Below are 22,021 nucleotides of genomic sequence, written 5' to 3'. Positions count from 1 at the left end.
ACTGGGGTGTGGGCCGAGAGCTGAGCTTGTTTGGTGCAGGAGCGTCTCCTCGGCACCTCTTTGGGGCACAGGCCAGACTGTGCGGCTGGAAAGAGCTAGCGAAACCACACATTCAATCGCAGGTGGAATCAGTGTGTTGTCTCGCCCTTTGCTCCTCACTCAACTACGTCTTGTTAGTTCCCTTCAGAGCCTCAACACGATGTCTTGTATGTCATCCATCTCTACCCTGACTGTAATTCCCCCGAGATCAGGGCCTTATCTTCCTCAGTGGCCAGAGCCTAGACCAAGCCGATACAGAGGAAGTGCTCCAAATAGATTTGTTGAATGGAGAAATAAATGACCAGCAGCTCTTTCATTACTACAAGCAGTAGCAGTGGTTGTGGGATGAATTGGAATCCACACAAGCAGATAAAAGTGAATCATCTTTGCCAGGCTCCGCAGAAAGGATGAGAAGGGCCAGAAGCCATTTGAGTTGCCTTCTCAGAGAACGTGGCCCGGGAACCTGTATTTGGGACTGAGGGTTTCCTCTGGCTTCCACGAGGAGGCCCTTCCTGCTGTTCTGTGCAGAGTGAGTGAGGTTTTGTGACGAGATGGGGGCTGCCTGGGAGCCTGACCTGGGGGACCCCCCAGGAGCGCGGTGGGGGCGCACCCTGTTGTCCACGGGCTCCGCACCATTCACAGGCTCCAGACGGCTCGGGCCCTGAGCCAAGCTGCTCGGTTCCAGTGGGAAAGCTGACCTTGGCCAGGAAGAACCAGGAAGAGGCACAAATGACTCATTGTCCCACATCCTCCAAGGTAAAAACTGAGCAGTGTGTGTGGCCTTTGGGGCTGGACATTATTGCCGCCTTGGCTTCCCCCACAGTCAAAATAAAAGCACTCAGCCAGCAATACATGCGCCGCCTAGGAATGCAACCAATGGGTCTGTTTTGTGGCCCCATTCCCCATGCTTTTTCTGCAGTTAGAGTTTCAAAATTCTGTCCATAGAACATGACGGTTTCCACTTCTCAAAGTAGAGCACGATTTCGTTTTAAAGACTTAAAGCAGCCTTCATTTCCAATCAAGGCCATGTGACGTTTTATGGCCTCGTGGGAGAAATGTGATATGTTTTCAGATCACATGTGAAGGAGGTCTTGCTTGAATGTGCTTTATTTTTATTCAGGAGTTCGGGATCCAAGTCACGAAGTCCTAAAATGTGCTCCTGCCTCTAGATTTCCACTAGAGGGCACTCTTGGAAAATATTTATCAATATATATTTTATTGCTCTGTCTAGGAAAATGCTGTGTTTTAAAAAGAAGGAAAAAAAAAAAAAAAAACCCAGTCTGTCTAAATTTCAGACGGCCTTTGCCTTCAGTTGGAACTCTTCCTAATTCTCCTAGAAGCACAGCCAGAGAGGGAAGCTGGGAAGCGAACAGGCAGCTGCTTCCCCCTTCCCCTGTCCTTTTGTCCACATGGGATGCAGCTGGCCAAGCGGCTAAGCCTGCCCACCAGCCCGAGCCCAAACCCCCTCTGCTCCGTGCGGGACCGGCACCCACAGACTGGGAATCACCTTGCAAAAGGGGCTGTGAGACGCTGAATTTCAGGGCCTCTGGAGTTCAGCCTTTGCGGAGCTCCCCTCCAAGGAGATTATCTGCTGCCCTTCTCTATAAGCTAGCAGTGGCCGGAAATCCTCAGAAAAGTGCCAGGAAAGGTCAGGGGGCAGCTGGGTGGCCAACAATTAAAAATAGGCCTTCCGGGCAGGCAGCCATGGAGATCTCGCTCGATATGTAAATAAGTGTAAATAAGACGGAGTGTTGGTGCTAGAAGGACGCTGTGCGGATTTTGTGTAGCCAGGGTGGTCCAGGAGAGTGGTGAGCAGCCTCCCCGCCCCCCACCCTCCACAGCCCGTGTTAGAAAAATAGATATTTTTTGCACCCAAAAAGAAATAACTCCATTGAGTTATTGGTGGAGGTGGGGGAGGGGTGGAAGGAATTATTCTTACAACTCTCTTACCCAATGAACAGAAGAATGTCAATGGGTCCATTAGAACAGCTTTTAGCCACTAAAACTTCAATTCTGGGGCACATCTGAGACACAGGATTTCGCTCTCCCATCTCTGACATTGCTGTGACCCCTTGGAGTTAACGTCATTCCCTTATGTGAGTGACCTCATTCCATCCCGGAAACAGCCCCGGGAGGTGCCACCGTCCTCGTCCTCGTCATTTCAGAGCAGGAAACCAGACTCAGGGAGGGGGGCGTTCTGACGACGGACACAGCACAGGGGTGGGACGGGGGTTAGAAGCGGTTCACGGTCTTCCACGTATGGTTTCACAGAGCATCTGCCGTGTTCCTGGCTCGGGGCTAGTGACCAAGAGGACGCTGCTTCTCGCCCTTCCTCAAAGACAGGCTCTCTAAATGTCAAGGCAAGCCCTTGGCCTTCACTTGGAAGTCGCCCTCATTCTCCCAGAAGCGCAGCTAGAGAAGGAAGCCGGAGAGCACAAAGGCGGCTGCTTCTTTTTGTGTACACATGTGTTTCAGGATGGAAAGAGCTTCGCCCGGCTGGGGGCGGCTGGGGAGGGCAGCAGGGAGGGTCCCTCCCGGAGATGTCTACGTACTGGAAGATCAGGGCTAGTCCAAGGACCCAGGACCACGGCTTGCTTCAGGCCCAGAGTGCCAGGCAGGTGTCTCTCCCATTCCTTTTGGGAGCCACTCCCTGCTGCTGACCTTGGCCCCTCGGTGACCTCCCACACGTGAGCTCAGAAGCAATCCTCAAAAGGCTTCTCTCTGTCCCGGGGTTTTGTGCTGCAGCCTTCTTCATGCTCTGTTCCTCTTTGTGGAGGGGCTGCGGGGGCATTTGAAAGTAGCCTTGCGGACTCTGGGGAGAAGCTAGGCGGCTGCCGGTGACTCTGAAGGGCTGCCCTGTGGCTGGGGGCTGCAGCGGTGCAGGGAGTCAGAGGAGCGAAGGACAGAAGGGCAGGGTGGGGAGGGCAGTGGTCTCCCAAGCGTGCTCTGCAGACTACGCTTTCGCTCTGCTCCATTCCGATTTTTTTTCCCCATGAGCATATATGACTTTATAACTAAAACCACAGGTGCACGCACACACACGCACACGCACACCCACAGAGCTTTAAAACATTGCTTCTGTCCAGTTTGTCAAGGAAAGTAACACCATATGCTGTAACAGTGAGTGCACATATGGGTACAGCCCTCGCAGAAATTCAGATGCAGCAGGGAATCTACATTAAAACTGTGGTGTATGTGAACAACAACAGATACAATTGGGGTCATCCCTATTTGATAATGCTGGTGTGTCCCACCGAGAACGGGAGCAGAATGAAAAATGCAAATTGGGCATTTTGGAGGTTCTTTCTGCTTCAGGAATCTCTGAGGAGAGGATGAGGAGACGGGGAAGTGAGAGAGGCAGGTGCCACGGAGGTCCGAGCCCTGTGCTTTCCTCTGTGCTCCCCTCTCTTCTCCCCACATCAACCAAACAAGAGATGAGGTGAGGTCAAGCTCAGGTCGGGGACCCCAGGCTCCTGTCCTAACAATCGGGGTTTGAGGAACACAGGAGGGAGGGGAAAAGTGGGTTTCGCAGGGACAGAAAGGTGGCTATGGGTCCCCTGGTTCTTTGCTCTCAGAGATGACTCACAAGGTCCCTCCACACGCCTTAGCCAGGTTCCCACAAGCACAGCCGTGGGACCTGTTGCTTTCACACTCTAGACGATTCATAGAGGAGACCATCAATGTGCCTCATGCTGGCCCAGGGGATCCCGGACAACAAACTTGCTGGGGATAGATGCAAACAGCTGAAGGGGCTCATTCTGTTCACAGCCAAAGTCTTGGGAGGACTGGGGGCTTCTTGGATGAGCCAGGAGGGGTGCAGCTCGGTGGCAATCCTGGAAAGAGTTAAAAAGAAGAATACCTTCGATAGTGAAGGTCTCCAGGGATGGCCCCAGAGTGGCACAGCGCTGACAGATTTCACAGCCCCCGTGAAGGGGAGGGGGCCAAGAAAGACGCAGCCAAGAGAGACTGTGCTCTGTGTTTGTCAGAACCATTCCGGCGCTGGGTGTGAATTCCTCCTACGTAGCTGTGTTGAGGAAAGCCCTGTGTGTGGGTGTCTGGTAGACACCCTTTCGAGGGGCTGGCAGTGCTTGTCTATGCACAGGAGGGGAAGGAGGATTTTTCTAAGCCTGAAGTGCCTTTAGACCAGTGGCTTTAATGCTCTTAAGAGGGAAGTAGAGAGGAAAATCAAATGCCCCAAGGGAACTGTCTCCTATTGCCCTTTACTAGGGAGCTTTGCGGGTAAAGCCATGGCACAGCCCACTCTGCCCAGCAGCCCCACACCTTTCACTGGACGGACTCAGCCACCAGATCTCCAGCCCAGCCTGGCCCAGCCAAGGAGAAAAATGTCCATTTAGATATCGTTCTATTACGATTTGGCTGCTCATCTTTCGATGCCGCAGAATCACATTTTCTTAGCTGTTCCAGCACTTCAAACGACTTGTTAAACAATGTCTTCAGACCAAAAAAAATAAAAAATACAAGCAGATTAATAAAGCGCTCATGAAAGGGCTGAGACAAGGAGGCTGTCAGACCCGCACACAGAGAACGTTGAAATGCAGGCTCGCCTGACCTCAGGGACCTGCCTGACACCAGGGTGACTGTCGCCTGACTTTTCCTCTGTCTCCACAGAGTCGAGAGCTGCTTAGTGCCAAGTGTGATGTGGACACGTGTGCTGGATGGAGACAGAAACTCATTTTCCATCTGTCAAGCAACCTGACACAGAGCCGGTAATGATTTTCTGTCAGCCGAGGCCTGGCTGGATTTGAACCAGTGACCCAGAGGTAAAAGGCCCCGATGTAGGGCTCCCTCTACAATAACTGGCCTGCCTGGCCTTGTTATGCCTGGCCCAGTGCTCTCTCTTGCATCTGCCCATGCACGCTCCTCAGCCATTTGTGTTTTGGTTGGATCTTCACTTAGCATTTGGGGCTGAGTGGTTCATGTCCTAGGAGGGTAAGCAGGGATGCATGTGTCCTGGGGGAGTGAGAAGCAGAAGGGAGATGAAGGGCAGAGAGTCAGGGTCTCTTTGATGAGCTTGGGGCCAAAAGCTACATGCTTCTCCCAGACTGGGTGTCTGGCCCTGACCTCAGGACCCTTGCACAGACAGCAGCCAGAGAGATGGCTCCCAAAGCAAAGAAACAAGGGATGGGCATCGGAGAGGGATACTGAGTTCTAGATGCTCCAGCCTTGGAATTGTCATTATTATTTTTATTGTTTTCATGAAGAGAAAAAAGTCCTTTCAGAAGCATTTGTAGATTGACTCATATTATGCTTTCCATTTACTGAGTGATAATTCAGTTACATGCTACTCTCCAAAAATAGTGTTTCATAATCAGAAGACATCTGTCCCCTGCCCCCCCCACCCCCAGAATCAGGAAAGCAATCTGGAGGGCTTTACAGGTTAACTCATTATTCAATAAACATTTATTGAGGTCCCTAATATCAGGCAAGCATTCTGCTAGTCATCAGGGTTACAGAGATAAGAAAAAACAAATTCTCCATTGAAGAAATGATTAATTTAGAGGGAGAGAGATATGTGGACAAAGATAGTCTGGCACAACCTGATAAGTGATATCATAGCAAGTAAAGAAATCCAGTAGGCAATTGGTAAAAACCGATGACTGTGTCTCACAGTGGTGGGGGCTGTGGTGGGACCCTGAAAATGGGGAATCATTAGCAGAGGTGCTGGCTGTGTCAGCAACCCAGGAGGAAATCCAGGCTTCACCACTTATAAACAGTGGCACCTGGAACTTAGCTTCTTGGAACCTCCACTTTCTAATCTGTAAAATGGGAATGCTCACACAAATGTCAAAAATGTCATAAGGGTGCACCCGAATGTTTATAGCAGCAATGTCCACAATAGCCAAACTATGGAAAGAACCTAGATGTCCATCAACAGATGAATGGATCAAGAAGATGTGGTATATATACACAATGGAATACTATGCAGCCATCAAAAGAAACGAAATCTTGCCATTTGCGACAACATGGATGGAACTAGAGCGTATCATGCTTAGCGAAATAAGTCAAGTGGAGAAAGACAAATATCATATGATCTCCCTGATATGAGGGAGTGGTGATGCAACATGGGGGCTTAAGTGGGTAGGAGAAGAATCCATGAAACAAGATGGGATAGGGAGGGAGACAAACCATAAGTGACTCTTAATCTCACGAAACAAACTGTGGGTTGCTGGGGGGAGGGGGGTTGGGAGAAGGGGGGTAGGGTTATGGACATTGGGGAGGGTATGTGCTTTTGGGTAAATTGGAAGGGGAGATGAACCATGAGAGACTATGGACTCTGAAAAACAATCTGAGGGGTTTGAAGTGGCGGGGGGGTGGAGGTTGGGGTACCAGGTGGTGGGTATTATAGAGGGCACAGATTGCATGGAGCACTGGGTGTGGTGAAAAAATAATGAATACTGTTTTTCTGAAAATAAATAAATTGGGGAAAAAAATGTCATAAGGGGTAAGAGGGGTGATTCACATAAAGCATTTAGCGGGGCTCTTGGTATGTGGCAGGCGATTGATAAATGTGCCCTGGATCGGAGAAAGGTATTAAAGGAAAAAAGTAACATTTTTAAGGTTATTTTAAGACAGTGGCAGGGAGTGAGGAAAGTGGAGATTAAGGAGAGGACTTGTAGTAGGATCAAGAGAATTTGGTGACTAGTGAAGATGAAAAGGGAGAGGTGAAGGTCTTGGGGGAGGTCACCAGGCCTGGTTTCTGTGGCAACATAGGAGGTGGGCTTGGGGAGGACTGAGTGCAGGGAAAGGAAGAGGTGGCTGGCTTTGCTTCAGGGGCATGGAGTTGGAGGTGCCTTGAGGATACCTATGTGGGAATGTCCAAAGGTAAGGCTACCTATCCCGGAGCTCTTGCTGGTTTACAGAAGGTGGTTGATGATAGAACTGTGGGAAACACTGGGAAAGGCTGGGGGTGGGGGATGGCAAGAGAAATCAGATGCCAGAATTCCTGGAAATGTTAACTTAAAGGGATGAGTGGAATGGACAGGCAGCCAGGCCAGGACCACGGTGGCACTCTCGGGCGGAGAGGGGATGTTTGGGCCTGGATGCAGGGAGCTCAAGGAATGGCCCCCTGAGAGGGCTGTGACCACAGTGCCAGGTCTGGGAGCAGCCCCCAAACCAGAAGTCCTCCCAGGCAGGCAGTAGTCAATCGGAATCAATATGGGGGCAGCTCTGTCTGTGAAGTGCTTTATCGGATGGTTCTGAGCCAGACTCAGGGCTTTTAGGGAAGTCGGGCAAAATTTCTGCTTGGAATTCTTTGGAGGAGGCAGAAAATGGCACAAGCCAGATAGCAGTGCTGGGCTGGGAGGACCTCCCTATCCCTGCTGGAGGACAGGGATTGCGGCAACCGCCTTGAAATTCAGAATCCGATATCTTCATTACCTGATGGAGTAAGACTCATGCCCCGATCACTTCCTGACTTGACTAGTGACATTTAATGGACTTTGTAAAAGGTCATTTGCATAATTAGAAGTCATGCCGAACTGAGCCTGACACCTGACTCTACATGTCCAGCATGGTTCACCCAGGTCCCATCCGTTGTTGGGCAGGGATAACGGCTGCCACTTACTGAGTTCTTGCCACGTGGCAGGAGCTGTGACAAGCTGTTTGTGGAGATGATCACATTTGATCCTCGTAACAAACCTAGGATGTCACACCAGCCTCTTTGGCTTTGTGAGGCGCGAGAGAGGTGAGCTGTAAACGGTGTTTTGCTCCATCTCCAACAACGGGACTTCTCAGGCACAGATGCGGGGTGGCGGCTAAGGCGGCAGGGGTGCGGTCAGAACACACCCCACATGAGACGCTTACAGCAGTGGGGCCCAGGTTGGAAGTCATGGTGGACACATCCTGGTGGAAAAGATACAGGATGGGTTTTGAGGACGTTGGCACAACCAGCCCAGGATGCCATGCTGACGGTGGTGCTCTTTGTGAACAGCCAGAGTCGGAGTCTAGAACTTCCAGTAGTGGGCACAGATCAACCACGTGGCAAGAATGTCACATCTGAAACAGTGGGGATTGAGGGAATGATCCATGTGTCTGGTGGAGGCTAGGATTGACCTCTTCAGTGTGTTGTCTTTTCCTGTCTGCAGACTCTAAGGCCTGGTTTCACAGAAAACCTGCGCTCCTTCCTTCCGACTGTCTGGAATTTCTGAGTTGTTGAAATCATCCAGGGGACCCTCGATGTCTCACAACGGTGCTGGAATTTCATGGGTCTTGTCCTCACCCATGTCCACAAACACATGCGCCCCAATAGATTGTTAGTGACAGTCATTTACCGTTCGATACAGTTTTTCAGAACTGGCTCTGTAGATGAGCTTCCCAGGCTCTATGAGAAATTTTTTCCCCCTTTAAACGAGGTTCTATTTTACTCACATTTCAGGAACCGTCCTATGGTGTAAGTAAGATTAATTGGCTTGCTAGAGAGAATAAATTCTTATAAGACCTTTCATTTATGTCTATTTACAAACCAATGATAGGATGATAAACATAATAATCTGTATCTACTCTCCGTAGCGTGTTAAAACTCCTATAAGGGAAACTCTTATTTTTCATGCATACAAAGTAGTCACTAATTCCGATTGACCCAACCTGATTTAGCCTGAATTATTGAGGGTTTACTGTGCTGTCAGAGCAGAGATGATGGAAGCTGTTTGCTTATCACACCTGCAATGTCACCTTGGAGAGTTCATATATACAGAGCTATGAAGTAAGGCATTTCTCTGAGTAGCAAGAGGCAGCTCCAGTTTTACTCAGATAGGAACACCGTAAAGCAGTCCGTTTTCCTTGCAAATTAGTAATGATCTATATGTAGGGAAGTGCTCTTTCATCATTTTGAAGGTTCATGTCCTACCTATTAAGATCACAATTGAGAAAATCAATGCGTGTTTTCTGGTACTGCACTGAACCAGGCACTGTGCTAGGTAGGCACTGCAGAGAAACAGAAATGGGGGCCATGCTGTAGGAGACAAATGAAGAGTCATGATTAGACGATGCAAAGGTTTCAGAACTTGAAGGACAAATTCTAAGGGTGTGTCACAAGGAGCAAGTCTGGCACAGGCTGGAGGCGAGGGGGCAGAGCAGGAAAACCTCATAGAGGGGGCTGGCATCTCCAACAGCCTGCCAGGAAGAAAAGGATTGCTAAGCCAAGAAGACAGCCAAAGAAGAAGACCCGAGTATGGAGTTCTACACAAGGTAATGCGCTTGTAAAGAAACACCGTGTTTGGAAGAGGCGTTCCGAGGCTTCGTCTTTTCTATCCCTTTAAATATGACAAGGGTGCCTAAAATTCAGAGCACTTAAATTTGGCCTCTGTGTTTCTCTTTTGGTTGTCAACCCTCTGGCAGTGAAAACAACTCTCACCAAAAAAGCAAGGGTGAATTTTGGATTTTAAGATGATACCGTGGTGAGGTATTGATGACATGGATACCTGCACAATTATGAAACTTACGTGTTTTTAAACACAAATGCTACAAGAGTGCCAGAATGAATAACGAGAAGTTGAGAGAGACTTAGAAGGCATTATGACTGCATCTGAAATCAGGTTAAAAATAAGCCACAGGTTTTCTCGTGATTTGTGAAATATCTTTGTTTAATCATAGAATTATTTCCATCTTCCATTCATCATAAATAATCCACTTTATTATTTCACCAATCTTTTTGTAAAAATTTGGTATTTAGCATAAACAAACACTGAACATTAGCCAGAGGTGTGTTAGTTTTAAACAGAATAGGGAATTTTAAAAAAATACAAAGTTTAAAACTTAGAAAAGAACACATGAAAAGATTAACATCACCCATTTAAAAAAAATCCAATTTTGTAACAACCACTTAAAAAAAACCCAGGTGGAAAAATTAGTAAACATAAATATAATCTAATGTATTTCCTTCATAAATACATTTAGACAAAAAAAATGCATGAACGGATAGCCTGACAGTGCATAAGATAATAATAAAATATTTTGAGGTGAATAATTAAATCCCAATAAGCATGAATTACTAATAAATTTTGATTTTATTTTTTATTCTTTATGGAAAAATTTGCCACAGTATTTGTGTAAAAAAAGACATAGGCATAAATGTATCACTCAAGCCACCAAAATGCACTATGTAGAGATTATTTGAAAACAAAACACATTTTTTAAAGCACGTTATAGCATTTTCAGTTGAACCTTATCCCATAATCACACCTACTGTAGGTGTTAGACAATAGAGGTAGATAAGTTGGGGAGGAAAAAAATCAGTATTCTAATGCTAGGGAGAAAGAATTTTATAGCTCAGACAGATAGACAGACAACCCCACTGCTTCCAAAATTCCAAGAAACGTGTAGGAACAAAACATGAAAACCTTTCTATGCCCCATTTTTGAGCATCAAAAGTATTGAGCAAAATTACTGGAGTTTTAGATATAAGTGAAATTCTGACAAACAGCCTGTCCACCACAGATTTTTGCGGAGTCCGGTGCTGGCCTTAACATTTACATTGAGGATAACTCTTGTGAAATTTATGAGTTTCAGTAATATTGAAATGGTTAGAAGAAACACAAGATAAGACCTGGTTGTGACGATAATATGAATTTATACCACTGGTAAACCTGGTAGGTTTCAAAGGAATGATCTTTTCTGTTGCTGACCACAGTCAGCGTCAGTGTGGCCCAGGATGCCAATACTGTCTGTCAAACCAAGAAAGGACATGCAGAGAGGATGTGACAGAATGCTGGGCAGGAACAGCGTCCCCTAATTCTCTTTATTGCTTTCTTCTCTACTTGGATCTAGTGAAAGTTTGTCTAGCCCCAGTGGAAGCAAAGATTGAATATTCCTTTGAAAGCTGATGCCCAACTGGGGACTGTTTTATTTGATCTTTTGGTTAATGAATGGTTTTGCATTTTCTGTGCCCATTTTTCTTTCCATCTGGCTAGACAGAATGTGTATATGTAACATTTGTTTGTGTCCATGACCTTTATATTTTTATTTATTCATAAGAACAATATGATTTAATTTTAAAAAATTGCAGCAAACATTTGTCAAATCTGCCAAGGAAATTTTCATTAATAACTTGTCTCAAATGCCTTAAGTGTGCTTAATCCAAGGATGAAACAGGCTGCTTCTGGCTAAAAGGGGCAATTTGTGCTCAGACATCTGTGTAACAAGAAAAAATTTTGGTCTCAGTTGTGGAATGTGAACATAATCCATCATTAATTGTTGCTGTTCTCAAACTGGAACATTTTAAAGTCTCATGTTTGGCTGTTAGGAGTTTGCAAGTGTGCTAGAAAACAGGTAAGAAAGAAATTGTGGCAGAAAAAGGGAAACTATCTGAAATATAATTTTAAAAATCCTGACTACCAAGTCCTGGAGTTTACCTCAAAACTTCACTTACTTATAACTCAAACATCAGGCTCTTTCTTTGAAGCAGCTTATAATAAATTTAAGACATATAACACCACAATCTCTTATAATGGGACTGAGGAATTTCTGTGTGGAAACTATCTGAAGGAATGTCTAAAGAATGATGTCAAGAAATGCAGATAACTTATGCCTTTCAGCATCTATGCAATCCATGACCCCTGCTGAGTTGATAAGGAAGAGGCATGTCACAGTTGTAGAAACAAAGAATCACACAGTAAATCAAAGTATTCATGAATAAGACTTTGGAAATTTTCACTGTCATCAGAAGGGCATTTTCCTGATGGTGTGACCTCATTTCAAACAGCACAGTAACTAGCGTAGGGTTGTTCTGCACCAAAGGTGGTACGAGGAAAGCATATTTGCTTTTTGTCATGATCATGGTTTCCCGTGTTTGGAAAGAAAAAAAAAAAATTAAAATACGGGTACCACCCTTGCCAGTAACCAACAAAGTAGGTTCTGGAAATAATGCTCCTGTCCAATACATTTTAAGGCACTTAAACTTTTTTTTTTTTTTATCATATTCTTGTGTAAAAAAATAAAATATGCATCGAAGCAACATTCACAAGTACAAGTCTTCAGAACTGTTTGTATGTACAATTCTGTACAAATATACATCGCTGCATAAAGAGTGCCTCCTTCGTTATACTGTTGGTCTCGTCAACTTCACTCCCTATAAGAAAGGACAACATGATGTTCAGAGCTGGACAGTATCTATGAACAAAATGAAAGCATCAATTAACACAAGATAATTTATGCTACTAGAAGGAAGACAAAGCCCGTCCACCCCGAGAACATTACATAACCAATGATCCGAACCTCTGGACACAAACAGGGCCACCTGCCCCCCTCACGGACCAGAAGACTTTGCCCCTTCTCCAGCCCCAACCGGCTGCTCATACCATCCTGCTGTGCCCTGGAGGGTGAGGGGGGGTCTCAATCAGCCTTATTTGTAAAGCAGAAGAGATACTCATGGATACCCTTATGGTTGATTTGACCACATTTATGTTTGTGGTCAAATGGGATGGGCAAATATTCCACCCTTTCTGGATTATTCTAACGTAGCCAACACCTCCCGGGTTTGGAGTGGTTTCTGTGCCAAAGGAGAGTGAACAGCATTGTCCAATTTAGCCTCCCTTTTGGAAATGCCTGTGTCAGTCTGCTTTTAAACACTGAGAAGACAATCTTATTCTGTTTAATTTGTTGTTCACTAGAACTTCATATTACTGACAGAATATTAGGATTTTTAAATGCTTTCATTCTTTGCCAAAATGTTTGTGTATCAGTGGTGACCCACAGTGCACATACACACTGACCGATATAAATGGAAGTTTTCAAAGGGATAACTAGTGATAGGACTATAAAGGTACTAAACCGCTCCTCTACCAACTCTTGGGTGGGCGGACCAGAGCCCAGAGTGGTACCCAGTAAGGAATGGTAATCACTTCCATTCTGGTAAGTGGAAAAATAAACGAAGGTGCTGGGTGGGCTAACTTGTTCCGGTAGGATCCTGGGGTTCTAGGGCACTCCTTCAGTCTCGAGTGTCCTTGTGGTATCGGGGAAGGATGCTGGGGACCAAACAGACCAGGGTTCGAGTCCTGCCTCTAGAACTGACAAACCCATCCACGTAACCTCCGGCAAGTTGCTCGACTCCCCAAGCCTCCTTCCTGAGCTGTCTGATGGCAACAGCAGAACTTGCTACAGTGCCGTAGACAGGAATGAAAACAAGGACAACAATGATAATTATAGCAGCTAGCTTTTAACCAACATCTGCCAGAGAAGCCTCTGGAACTCTGAAGAGCAGAAATTATTGTTAGTCTCAGAGTGGCAGCAGCTGAGGTACAGAGAAGTGAAATAATGTAGCCAAGGGCTCCCAGAGAGGAGGCGGCTGAGCCTGCAGGTCCATGCCTGCAGGGGAAGACAGGATGTGCTCATCACACACAGAGCTCAATAGGTGGTAGAACCCTAATGACACAACACAGAGCACGCCCCCGCCACTGGCTCTCTTTTTCCTACTCTTCTCCTGATAATAGCTGCCACCTTGTGTCCAGGCTCAGAGAAGTCCTGTAAGTTCTGAGCCAGCCCGACAGAAGCAGCCAGCCCGACAGATGCTCCGATGGTATACGCGGCATCTAAACTTTGTATGAATCACCCTGATGTTATGTTGGCTGCTAATTTAGGAAATCACATCTATGGATATTGAATAAGTTACAAGACTCTGAGCGAAGTGGTGAAATTGACACTGTGTACGTTCCTTTGCTAACTAATTAAAGTTTTTAAATGCACCAATACATAGTTTTGCTGTGCAAAGAAGTTTCTAGGTGTCCGGATAATTAAAGATAAAGTAGACATTTTAGATAAAGCCCGGTGCTGTCACGTTTAGAAAGGCATGTGAAATCAGGACATGCAGGAAAGACGGGGTGGGGGAAAAGAAGGGGTACACCTGAGCGGAGGGGTACGGGTATTTTGAGTATACTCACCTTTACTGCATTGCATTATGCCCTCCAATATGAGTGGATTTTTTTTAAAAAAAAGCTTTTTAAAACTGCATTTTGGGTGTAGCTGTACTTTCATGGCAATATACAACATGGAACCCTCAGTCCTCCTTTTCAAATCTAAATGGATCAGTGCATCATTATTATTATGATTGGTTAAGAAAATATGTACTTGAGGATGAGGCTATGCTAGCAAAAGGTAAAGTATATGAAGAGCTAAAATTCAGAAATAGCATTTCAGTCTCATTTGGATTCAAATGAGATCTTTCCAGAGTCTCACCTTCTGCCTTGACACCATCCAAGACTTTATTGTGGGCACCAACACACTTCCCAGAAGGATCTGAACTGGATGGTATATGAGCAAGGGCACAGATATTAGAGAGAGGTGCTCGTGGCCTGCAAACACGATCTTCAGCATTGGAATTCCTGAGGAGCAAGGAAGACAGAAAATCTAGAGGTAAATTCAGTCTGTCATCAAACCAAAGACCCACCCCATTAAAACTGGAGCTCTGGACTAGGTCATTATCATCTTTTCCCCCATGTGTTCATAGGGAATGTCTCAACAGACTCATCAAATCTTTCCATTCTTCCTTTCATTGCAGAAAACTCTAAGCTCTACCCAAAACAGATGAAACGGAAAAGGTGGTCAGTATTCAAAGGCACCACTAATTCCCACTGCCAATTAGGAGGCTGTCTACAAGGAGAAGAGAGAGGCATTGCTTCTCAGAAGACCGAAGAACATGAGTAAAGCAGAGATTCAAAATGGATCTTTCCTTGCTTAGTAGGGAAACAGGCTGCTGGAGGCCTGCCTGGCATTATTTCACGTCCCAAAGTTCACTTTTGAGAGCTGAAAGGATATGGTAAGGTAATATATGATATATACCATTTTAATTGGGAGGGTACTTTTGCTAAATGAACATTAATGAAGGCTTTGTGCCTTTTCTTTTGGCCAACAACCTCAAAGCACTTTATGAGCTATTATACGGCAGGTGAATTCTAAGTTTAGGCCTGAATGCTTAAACCCCACAGTAAAGGTCTTAATGGAACTCAGGTAAATGAATACTACTTTCTGAGTCTACCATTCTATTACACCAAGGGCAAGGTCTGCAGATTTTGTAAACAGCTGTCTATAGTGTGTACCTATTAAGCTTTTATAAGAGAAACCAGACACTAGCAATTTGACTGTTATTACCAATTGTTTTAATATGGCCCAGTTGTCAGAATTACCATGTATGTATGTATGTCAGCTTTTTCAACAGAATAGCTTAGCTTCCTTCTTGTTTCTTTGAGAACAGCCTCTGAGAAGGACCCAACCTCCTAAACATGCACACTGATGGCACATAAATAACTTTTTATTATAACCCACTGAGGAAAGCTCTGCTTTTTCAATTATTTTTACCTTCTAATAAATTCCAAACCTTTATGCAAAAATGTATTTCATAGCCGCTTTCTTTTTCATAGCCTCACAAATCATTGCCATAAACTGAAAACACTTAACTCGTCCCCAACAATCTCTCTCTCAAAGCTTGGAAAGTACATGCTTAGAGTTTTGCACTTTCTGTCTTCTCACCAATATAAAAAACAAAAGAGCCTTTTTTTTTTTTAAGAAACAGTAGACTTTATCAACTGAGAGTCAAAAAGCAGCATCTGATATTATGATCTTGGGAAGTTATCATGATGAGAAAAGAAGAGTTGGGCACCCTCCTCCTGTTTCTGGGGAAGGTTATTTGGCCCAAAGGGATGGCGTTCAGGAGCAGGGTGGAGGTGGAGTGAAAGCAGGGCTGAAGGGAGCAAATGATAAGAATATGGAGATACTTGTCCATGTAAGTGAGAACAGTGGGGGTTTCTGACCCGAAGTTCAAGGACTATGGCTGCTGGGCCAAATCACTCAAGCTACCCTTTCTAGGCAAAGACTCGGGCTCTGTGCCATTCCTAAGCTGAAGTGGGCTCTGCTACTATGGTCAGTAAACCAAAAATTGGCTGCAAGAGAGACGAGGTATCTCAAGGTAAGCTACAACAGAGATTCACCTTAGTGTGGGGAAGTAGGTACACAGAGCTGGCAATAATGATGCCCATCCTCGTTAGCACGTAGTGAGAGCTTACTAGATGTCACATACTGCCCAAGTACTCTCCCGTGACTGAATGAAGCCTTGCGATAACCCTGAGAGGCTGATGAAAACTAGTGCTCGCACCATGCTACTGATGAGGAGACGGAGACACCTCAGGGTCAGGAACTGTCCCAGGTGGAGGGGTCTGAACTGCAATCCGGGCAACCTGCATTTCCAGCCCTCTGTGCCAGGGAAGGTTCAAGGGGTCTTCAGTTCACCATGTCATGGGGGCTGCAGCTTCTTTAAGCAGAAATGCAGCATTTTGGTACACAAAACACTTTCTCATCCAGAAGCTCTTTTGGAACTCCTTCCTCTTGGAGGTGAAGCAGAAACCCTTCCAGAAGCAGAAGACCTCATCCCCTGCTACCCATACCAGGACGTTCCTGTGATTTCATAAGCTTGAGAACCTAAGTGACTGCTAGGACTCCCCCGTAGTGCCTAGGGCACACAGACGGGAAGATGTAGCGAAGTCCTTACTCTCAAGAAGCTCTCAAGTGTACAAGTGACCTTCTACCTTCTTGGAATCCTCGCCACAATCTGCGCGAAGTTCTCTTCTGGCCCTGCGCTGGTTCTTGGGCTCCTGGAACTCATCTTCAAATGCACCCTTCTGGAGGTACACTGCTCAGGACTCTGCGAACATCACTGCCTGGCTGCCGGCTCCCTGGATGCTTCTGCCAGCAGGGGCGCTAGAGGAAGGCTGGAGGAGGAGGGGTCTGGGGCTGCTGGAGCGACCTCACTGTCCCTCTTCCCCCTTCGGACACTGCTTAATCTTTCCTGGGTTGAGAAAGTGCTTTGTCTTTTCCTGACTGACCCTGGCAGTGGTACAGGCGTGCATTTCTCCCTTTGCCTGGCATTACAGTTATTCACCTCGCTTGACAAAGAGAAGGGATCCATGATGACTAGCAGCTGCTGCAGACATTTGCCGAATTGAATAGGATTTCTCCTCTCCACCTTACGTGCCTGCAATACCTCCTTGTTAATCGTTAATCAAATTTCCCATCACTAGCCATCCAAGCGACTAATGTTAAAAATAGGATTGAGCACGATATAACAAACAGCCTAGCTTCCGGGGCTTAGGACCCAAGTGGCTGTCATGTGTCCTTGCTTGTCCCTCTCCTGGGGTTGGGGGTGGGGGGGATGCACAGCTCAATCACTTGGTGAGGGGAGGGGGACCCCAGCGATTCAAGTGACATGTTATTTGTTTCAGGTACCTTTATTTTCCTTCAGTCTTAAAACTCACCTGACTTTTCTATCATTTATTTCTACTTTCCTCTCCAATTATTAGCATTTTTTTTCAATCCCCTATTATCTGCATCTTTCATCTTTCTTTTTCCCTGTGTTCCTTTCAGTAGCTCCCAACCCCGGGAGAGGGCTTCCAGTTTGCATTTTCATTTCCTCGAAGGTCACTGTAGAAAAAAAGTTGGGAGATGCTGAGCGAGAGCTGACTTCTCCCGGGTCGAGTGTGCCCTGCCCTGATGGCCATCACTCAGAAGCAGTGAGTTTAATATGTCAGTTCTAGGGCATTTTTGCCACGTTGCCGTCACTATCAGTATGACAGCACAAAATTCAACAGAGCCACGTTAGGAACCTGCAGGGACCCCTGCACTCAACACACGGTGATTTCTGCCACTTGGTCATGAATTGGGCAAAATGGGATCTTCAAGTCAAATCACAGCTCCAGCAGCAGCTCTTATGCCAGAAGCTTAGGTCATGTGCCCCCTCTCCTCCTCTTCACTCACTTGTTGAACAACTCGCTAGATCATTCATTCCTTCCGTCAGCACTCTGGAACTGCTGAATGGCTCTGTGAAAGGGCAAGGCATGCCAGGAACGGAATGTGACCTGACTCTGCACGAGGTGACTTCCTGGGTGCCCCAGTGACCACCCCTACCTCCTCCCAATAAGCTTCCCTCTGGCCAGTCAGCTCTCAATGGCGTTCCCACGCGGGCTCCATACCAGTCTCTCCGGCTTTACAGGTGTGTCCTGTCTAAGCTCTTTCCCGCTCTGTGGCCAGAGCAAGCACAAAATCTGATTCTGTCAAACCCCTCAGGAGTCAGTGACCCAGGAGAGCTTCTAAGTGCGGTGCGCGGGGACCCTCCTGACCTGGCCGCCATCCCTCTACGTCTCTATATGTCATACTCCTCCCCATGCCTGACTCTGTGCTCCAGCATGGAGGAGGCCCTGTGCTGCTCCCCCACCCCCCCATCCATTCGGCCTTCCCACAGGAGCTCCTTGGGCCTGTAATGCTCATCACCCACATCTCGCTTCACCCAGTCCTCTAGCCCTCAGCTCTCAGGTCGCCTCCTCTGGGATGCCATCCTCAAAGTCCCACGCTGGCCATCAGGTCCTTTCTACTCTATGCTTACCCAACCTGCGACACCCTCCAGCCTAGTGTTCACTGCACTTACTACCACCGGCCCTTCCTTCATCTTTGAGCATAGAGTAGGTGCTTAAAAGGAATGTGTTGAGTGAATGGATCTGTGCTTTCCCAGATCCCGTCGTAAATTTACTGGGCAGACTATCACTCTGTTTTCACTACCTTCTTTAAGTAGGAGAAAAACAATGGCGATAATTTAAAAAAACCAAACAAACTTACTAGAAAGAGTTTTCTTTTTAAAGTAAAATTTAAATATAGGACTCTTTTCATCTTGCTATCACGGCAGTAATATAAATGAAGCAAATTAATTTTAATGCTCCCAGGTACGGATTCTGTGTCACCGTGGTTGACAGGATCCAACTAGACTTTATGCGATGGCATTTGACTTTATGGAAGTGAACACGATGCACACATTTACAATTTTACAGGGGCTTTAAGCTGTCATGCTGAAAAATGTTTATAAAACATTAATCAAAAAATGCCTCTTTAATACAATGCATTGTCTGAAAGATGTTAGAAGGCGCATATTGTAAATGGATTCTTTTTCTGACTAAAGTAATTTCCACCAAAAGCATTTCCCCATTGCTCTACAAGTACACTGTGTGGATAGATAAAGAGCACTTTCCCAGCACATTACTACCTGCTCCAAACACTTGGGAAATCAGTAATGTACAGCACGCCATATTTCCATGTCACACATGACACATTCGTCTAAAATTATCCAACAGAGTTTGACACCCCAGCATATTCCGTAAGCAGAGCTTTCAACTGACATCTGCCAAGTAGGAACTTCAAGTGAGAGCTTTCTTCTTCTAACAAGCAAGTAAGGGGTTTCTTTTATCCTATACCCAGGATGGAAAGGATAAAACAATACATATAAGAACAAGTTTTTTTTTTTCTCCCTATTTTAAATATGTTTATTTTATGTTCTCTGAATTAGAAAATTCTCCTTGTATCAATGTTCAAGTTGCATGAGTTTATACTTCCTATTGGATGGGCAGTTTTTCATGTTTTCTTGAGAAACATTTTTCTTTCTGGATTAAATATGGACTTTCATTTAACCCATGCTGAAGACTGAAGCTGCTCTGTTGTTCACAATATAAAAACTAGCTACTTCGCATCCCTGTTCAGTTCACTTACTGGTGGGCGCCGCATGTTCTCACCATCCCTCCGTCATCCATCCATTCATTAAAAAATAGCTTTTGGGCCTCTGCTCGATGTGAGGCACTGTCCTCATTGCTGGGGCTATTAGATCGGTAGCACCGCCAAGGTCCCTTACTCCTGGGGCTCACCTTCTGGTGGCTCCTGCCCTGACACCTCAGTCTTCCTCCGTCAGAGGGATGCGTGTCAGCACAGCTTGTGTAACCCTTTCTGTCACTGGCTTCCCCGGTTTCTACAACTCAGAGTTTGGGGATTATCTTTGACTAATTCCATTTGTCTTCTTACTCCTCGGTCAAGCCACTGAATTCTGTAGATTCTTTCCTCCATCTGCCACTCTCCCTCCTCCTCAGTTTTCACTGCCACCTGCCTAATTCAGTGCCTCAGATAATCGAGCCAAGATTACTCTTACGGCCTCCTGACATCACCCCGTCTTCAGACTCTTCCCTTCATCAATCCTCCAAAACCCCAGCCAGATTAATCTTCCCCCAACCCACATTAATTAAAGCCAACAGCCTGCTCAAGAATTACGATGACTTTCCAGTGCCCATTCATCACATTCTCTCCCTATTCAACTTCGGTGAAGAACGGTTCCTACCGCCGCCATTTTGTAAGGACCTACAGCATGCCAAGTGCTTTGCCTACAGTATCTCATTTAATCCTCATAACAGCCTGTGAAGTAGGGGCGATTTTCCCATTTAAGCCTGAGGAACCAGGGTTCGGGTAGTTAAGTGACTTGCCTCATATCATACATCACGCATTTCAGTAGAGGCAGAATTGGAACTCAGTCTATTTACTTCTAATCGCTGAGCGTGCCAACTCCATTAAGCCCAACTTTCCCTTGCCAATTGCTGTTACTGGCTCAGGTCTAGCACTTTCTTGTCTTTGTAAAAGCTGAGCCTCTGCTGGATCTTGCCCTTTCTCCTTATGTGCCTAAATCCTGTGGGTTCATTCAGGCTCCGCTTTCTGTTTCCTCCACCCCGAGGGTGGCCTCTCTACGGATTTCTTCCTCTTTTGAGGAAAGAAGTCGCTCTTCTTCCTGGCATCAGATAATGTGGCATTTGCTCATGCTGCCGTTATTTTCTTCAGGGTAGGTTCTGTTTTCCCCCGAACATAGGCGAAGTATTACATTTTTCCTTTAATCTGCAGTATTTAAGCCCAGGACTGCTACTTGATAAATGGTTATTTAGGAATAGGTACTAAAGTAAGGTTTCCTATTTAAAAGTTCCGATTTAACTAGAACGAACACTAGTTGCTTTGCTGGACTGCAGAGAGAACGCCTCCACACACCCCTTGGGGACGGGATTGTATTTCTTAGCATAAAATTTGCTGTGGCAGGAAGGAAAGAAACTGGACTGACCGAGGAACACGAAATCTGAAAGGAGTGCTGAAGTGTGGAGTAGGAGAGGAAGTACGTTGAAAAACACTCTCTGTATCCCTTGAAGACTAATCTTACACATCCATGCTCACTTAGCTAAGATTGCGTATATTCCAATCACCTGGATCATTTCCTGTCTTTCAGGAGTTCATTCGCCTGAATTCACATGACTTATTTTCCATTTAAAGGCTTTCTCAGACTTTTCACCGAGTTCTGGAGAGAGCTGCTGGCAAATCTGGAATCCAGTTGCTTCTCTCCTCAGTTGTCATGGTGATTTCCCACTTTTGTTTAGTCTGTTCTTAGTTAGAAACATCCATAAGTTTACTATCTAAATGTCCCACACATTGTTATTTGGATTCTATCTCTTCCTCAGTCAATCTCTCGGAAAAGACAGTGCTTGCCTTTAAAAGTCATTGGGATAGATGGTCTCCCCAATCATAACATAGTCTAGGAAGGCAGTCACTGTTTGAAGAACAGAGACACTCTTCTCCAGGATCACGAAGTGCCAATCTCTGTGTCTCCTTCATGTGCACACGTGCAGACACACACCCACCCACACACACACACACACAGTCCTTCTCTTTAGAGACAAATAGTCGCAGAAAGTCAAACTCACTGGCACTAATTTATGTCAATTACTAAACAAAAGAGCAATTACATACCATTTCTAGAGCACAAAGTGATGCCATGATAAAGTACAACAACAGTTTCAGAATTTGGTTAGAAAAGGTTTTCAGTTAGGATACTCCTTAAAGCAGGCTAATTTTCAGTAATATAGCTGTCACTTTCATGCAGTGATTTATAATCTATTATACCCCGTAGCCTACGTGACGCAGGTCAGTGTAGCTGTTAAGAAGCCTGACACAGGGTTGGGAAGGGGCTGGGGGTAAGAAGCCTGACACAGGGGTCAGAGAGCCCTGGGTTAGAGTACCATGTCTACCACTTACCACCTGCATGACCTTGGTTGGGCAAGTTCTTAAACCTCAGTTTTCACATCAATAAAAAGTACTTACTTTGTAGGTTTAAAAAAAAATAAATGCTAAGTGAAATAATGTT

The 22,021-nt window shown here is 45.7% G+C and overlaps 1 protein-coding gene across 4 annotated transcripts in view; it reads right to left on the bottom strand.

The window, feature by feature from the left end:
- Positions 1-9,849: 9,849 nt before the first annotated feature.
- SLC10A7 (solute carrier family 10 member 7) overlaps positions 9,850-22,021 on the bottom strand; it is a 258,489-nt gene continuing 246,317 nt past the window's right edge. For 2 of the 4 annotated variants that reach the window (XM_044224917.1, XM_044224920.1), the window contains 2 exons: positions 14,227-14,372; positions 9,850-12,124 (listed from right to left, as the gene is read on the bottom strand). In XM_044224917.1, coding sequence (XP_044080852.1) covers positions 12,095-12,124; positions 14,227-14,372 — 176 coding nt within the window. In that variant the 3' untranslated portion in view covers positions 9,850-12,094. Of the gene's footprint in view, positions 12,166-14,226; positions 14,373-22,021 lie in introns of all 4 variants that reach the window. The other 2 variants (XM_044224916.1, XM_044224919.1) reach the window with 1 other exon arrangement.

The sequence above is a fragment of the Neovison vison genome, chromosome 11 (genome assembly GCF_020171115.1).
Source record: "Neovison vison isolate M4711 chromosome 11, ASM_NN_V1, whole genome shotgun sequence".
Classification (NCBI taxonomy): domain Eukaryota; kingdom Metazoa; phylum Chordata; class Mammalia; order Carnivora; family Mustelidae; genus Neogale; species Neogale vison.
This window is presented reverse-complemented; position numbering and strand designations above follow the sequence as displayed.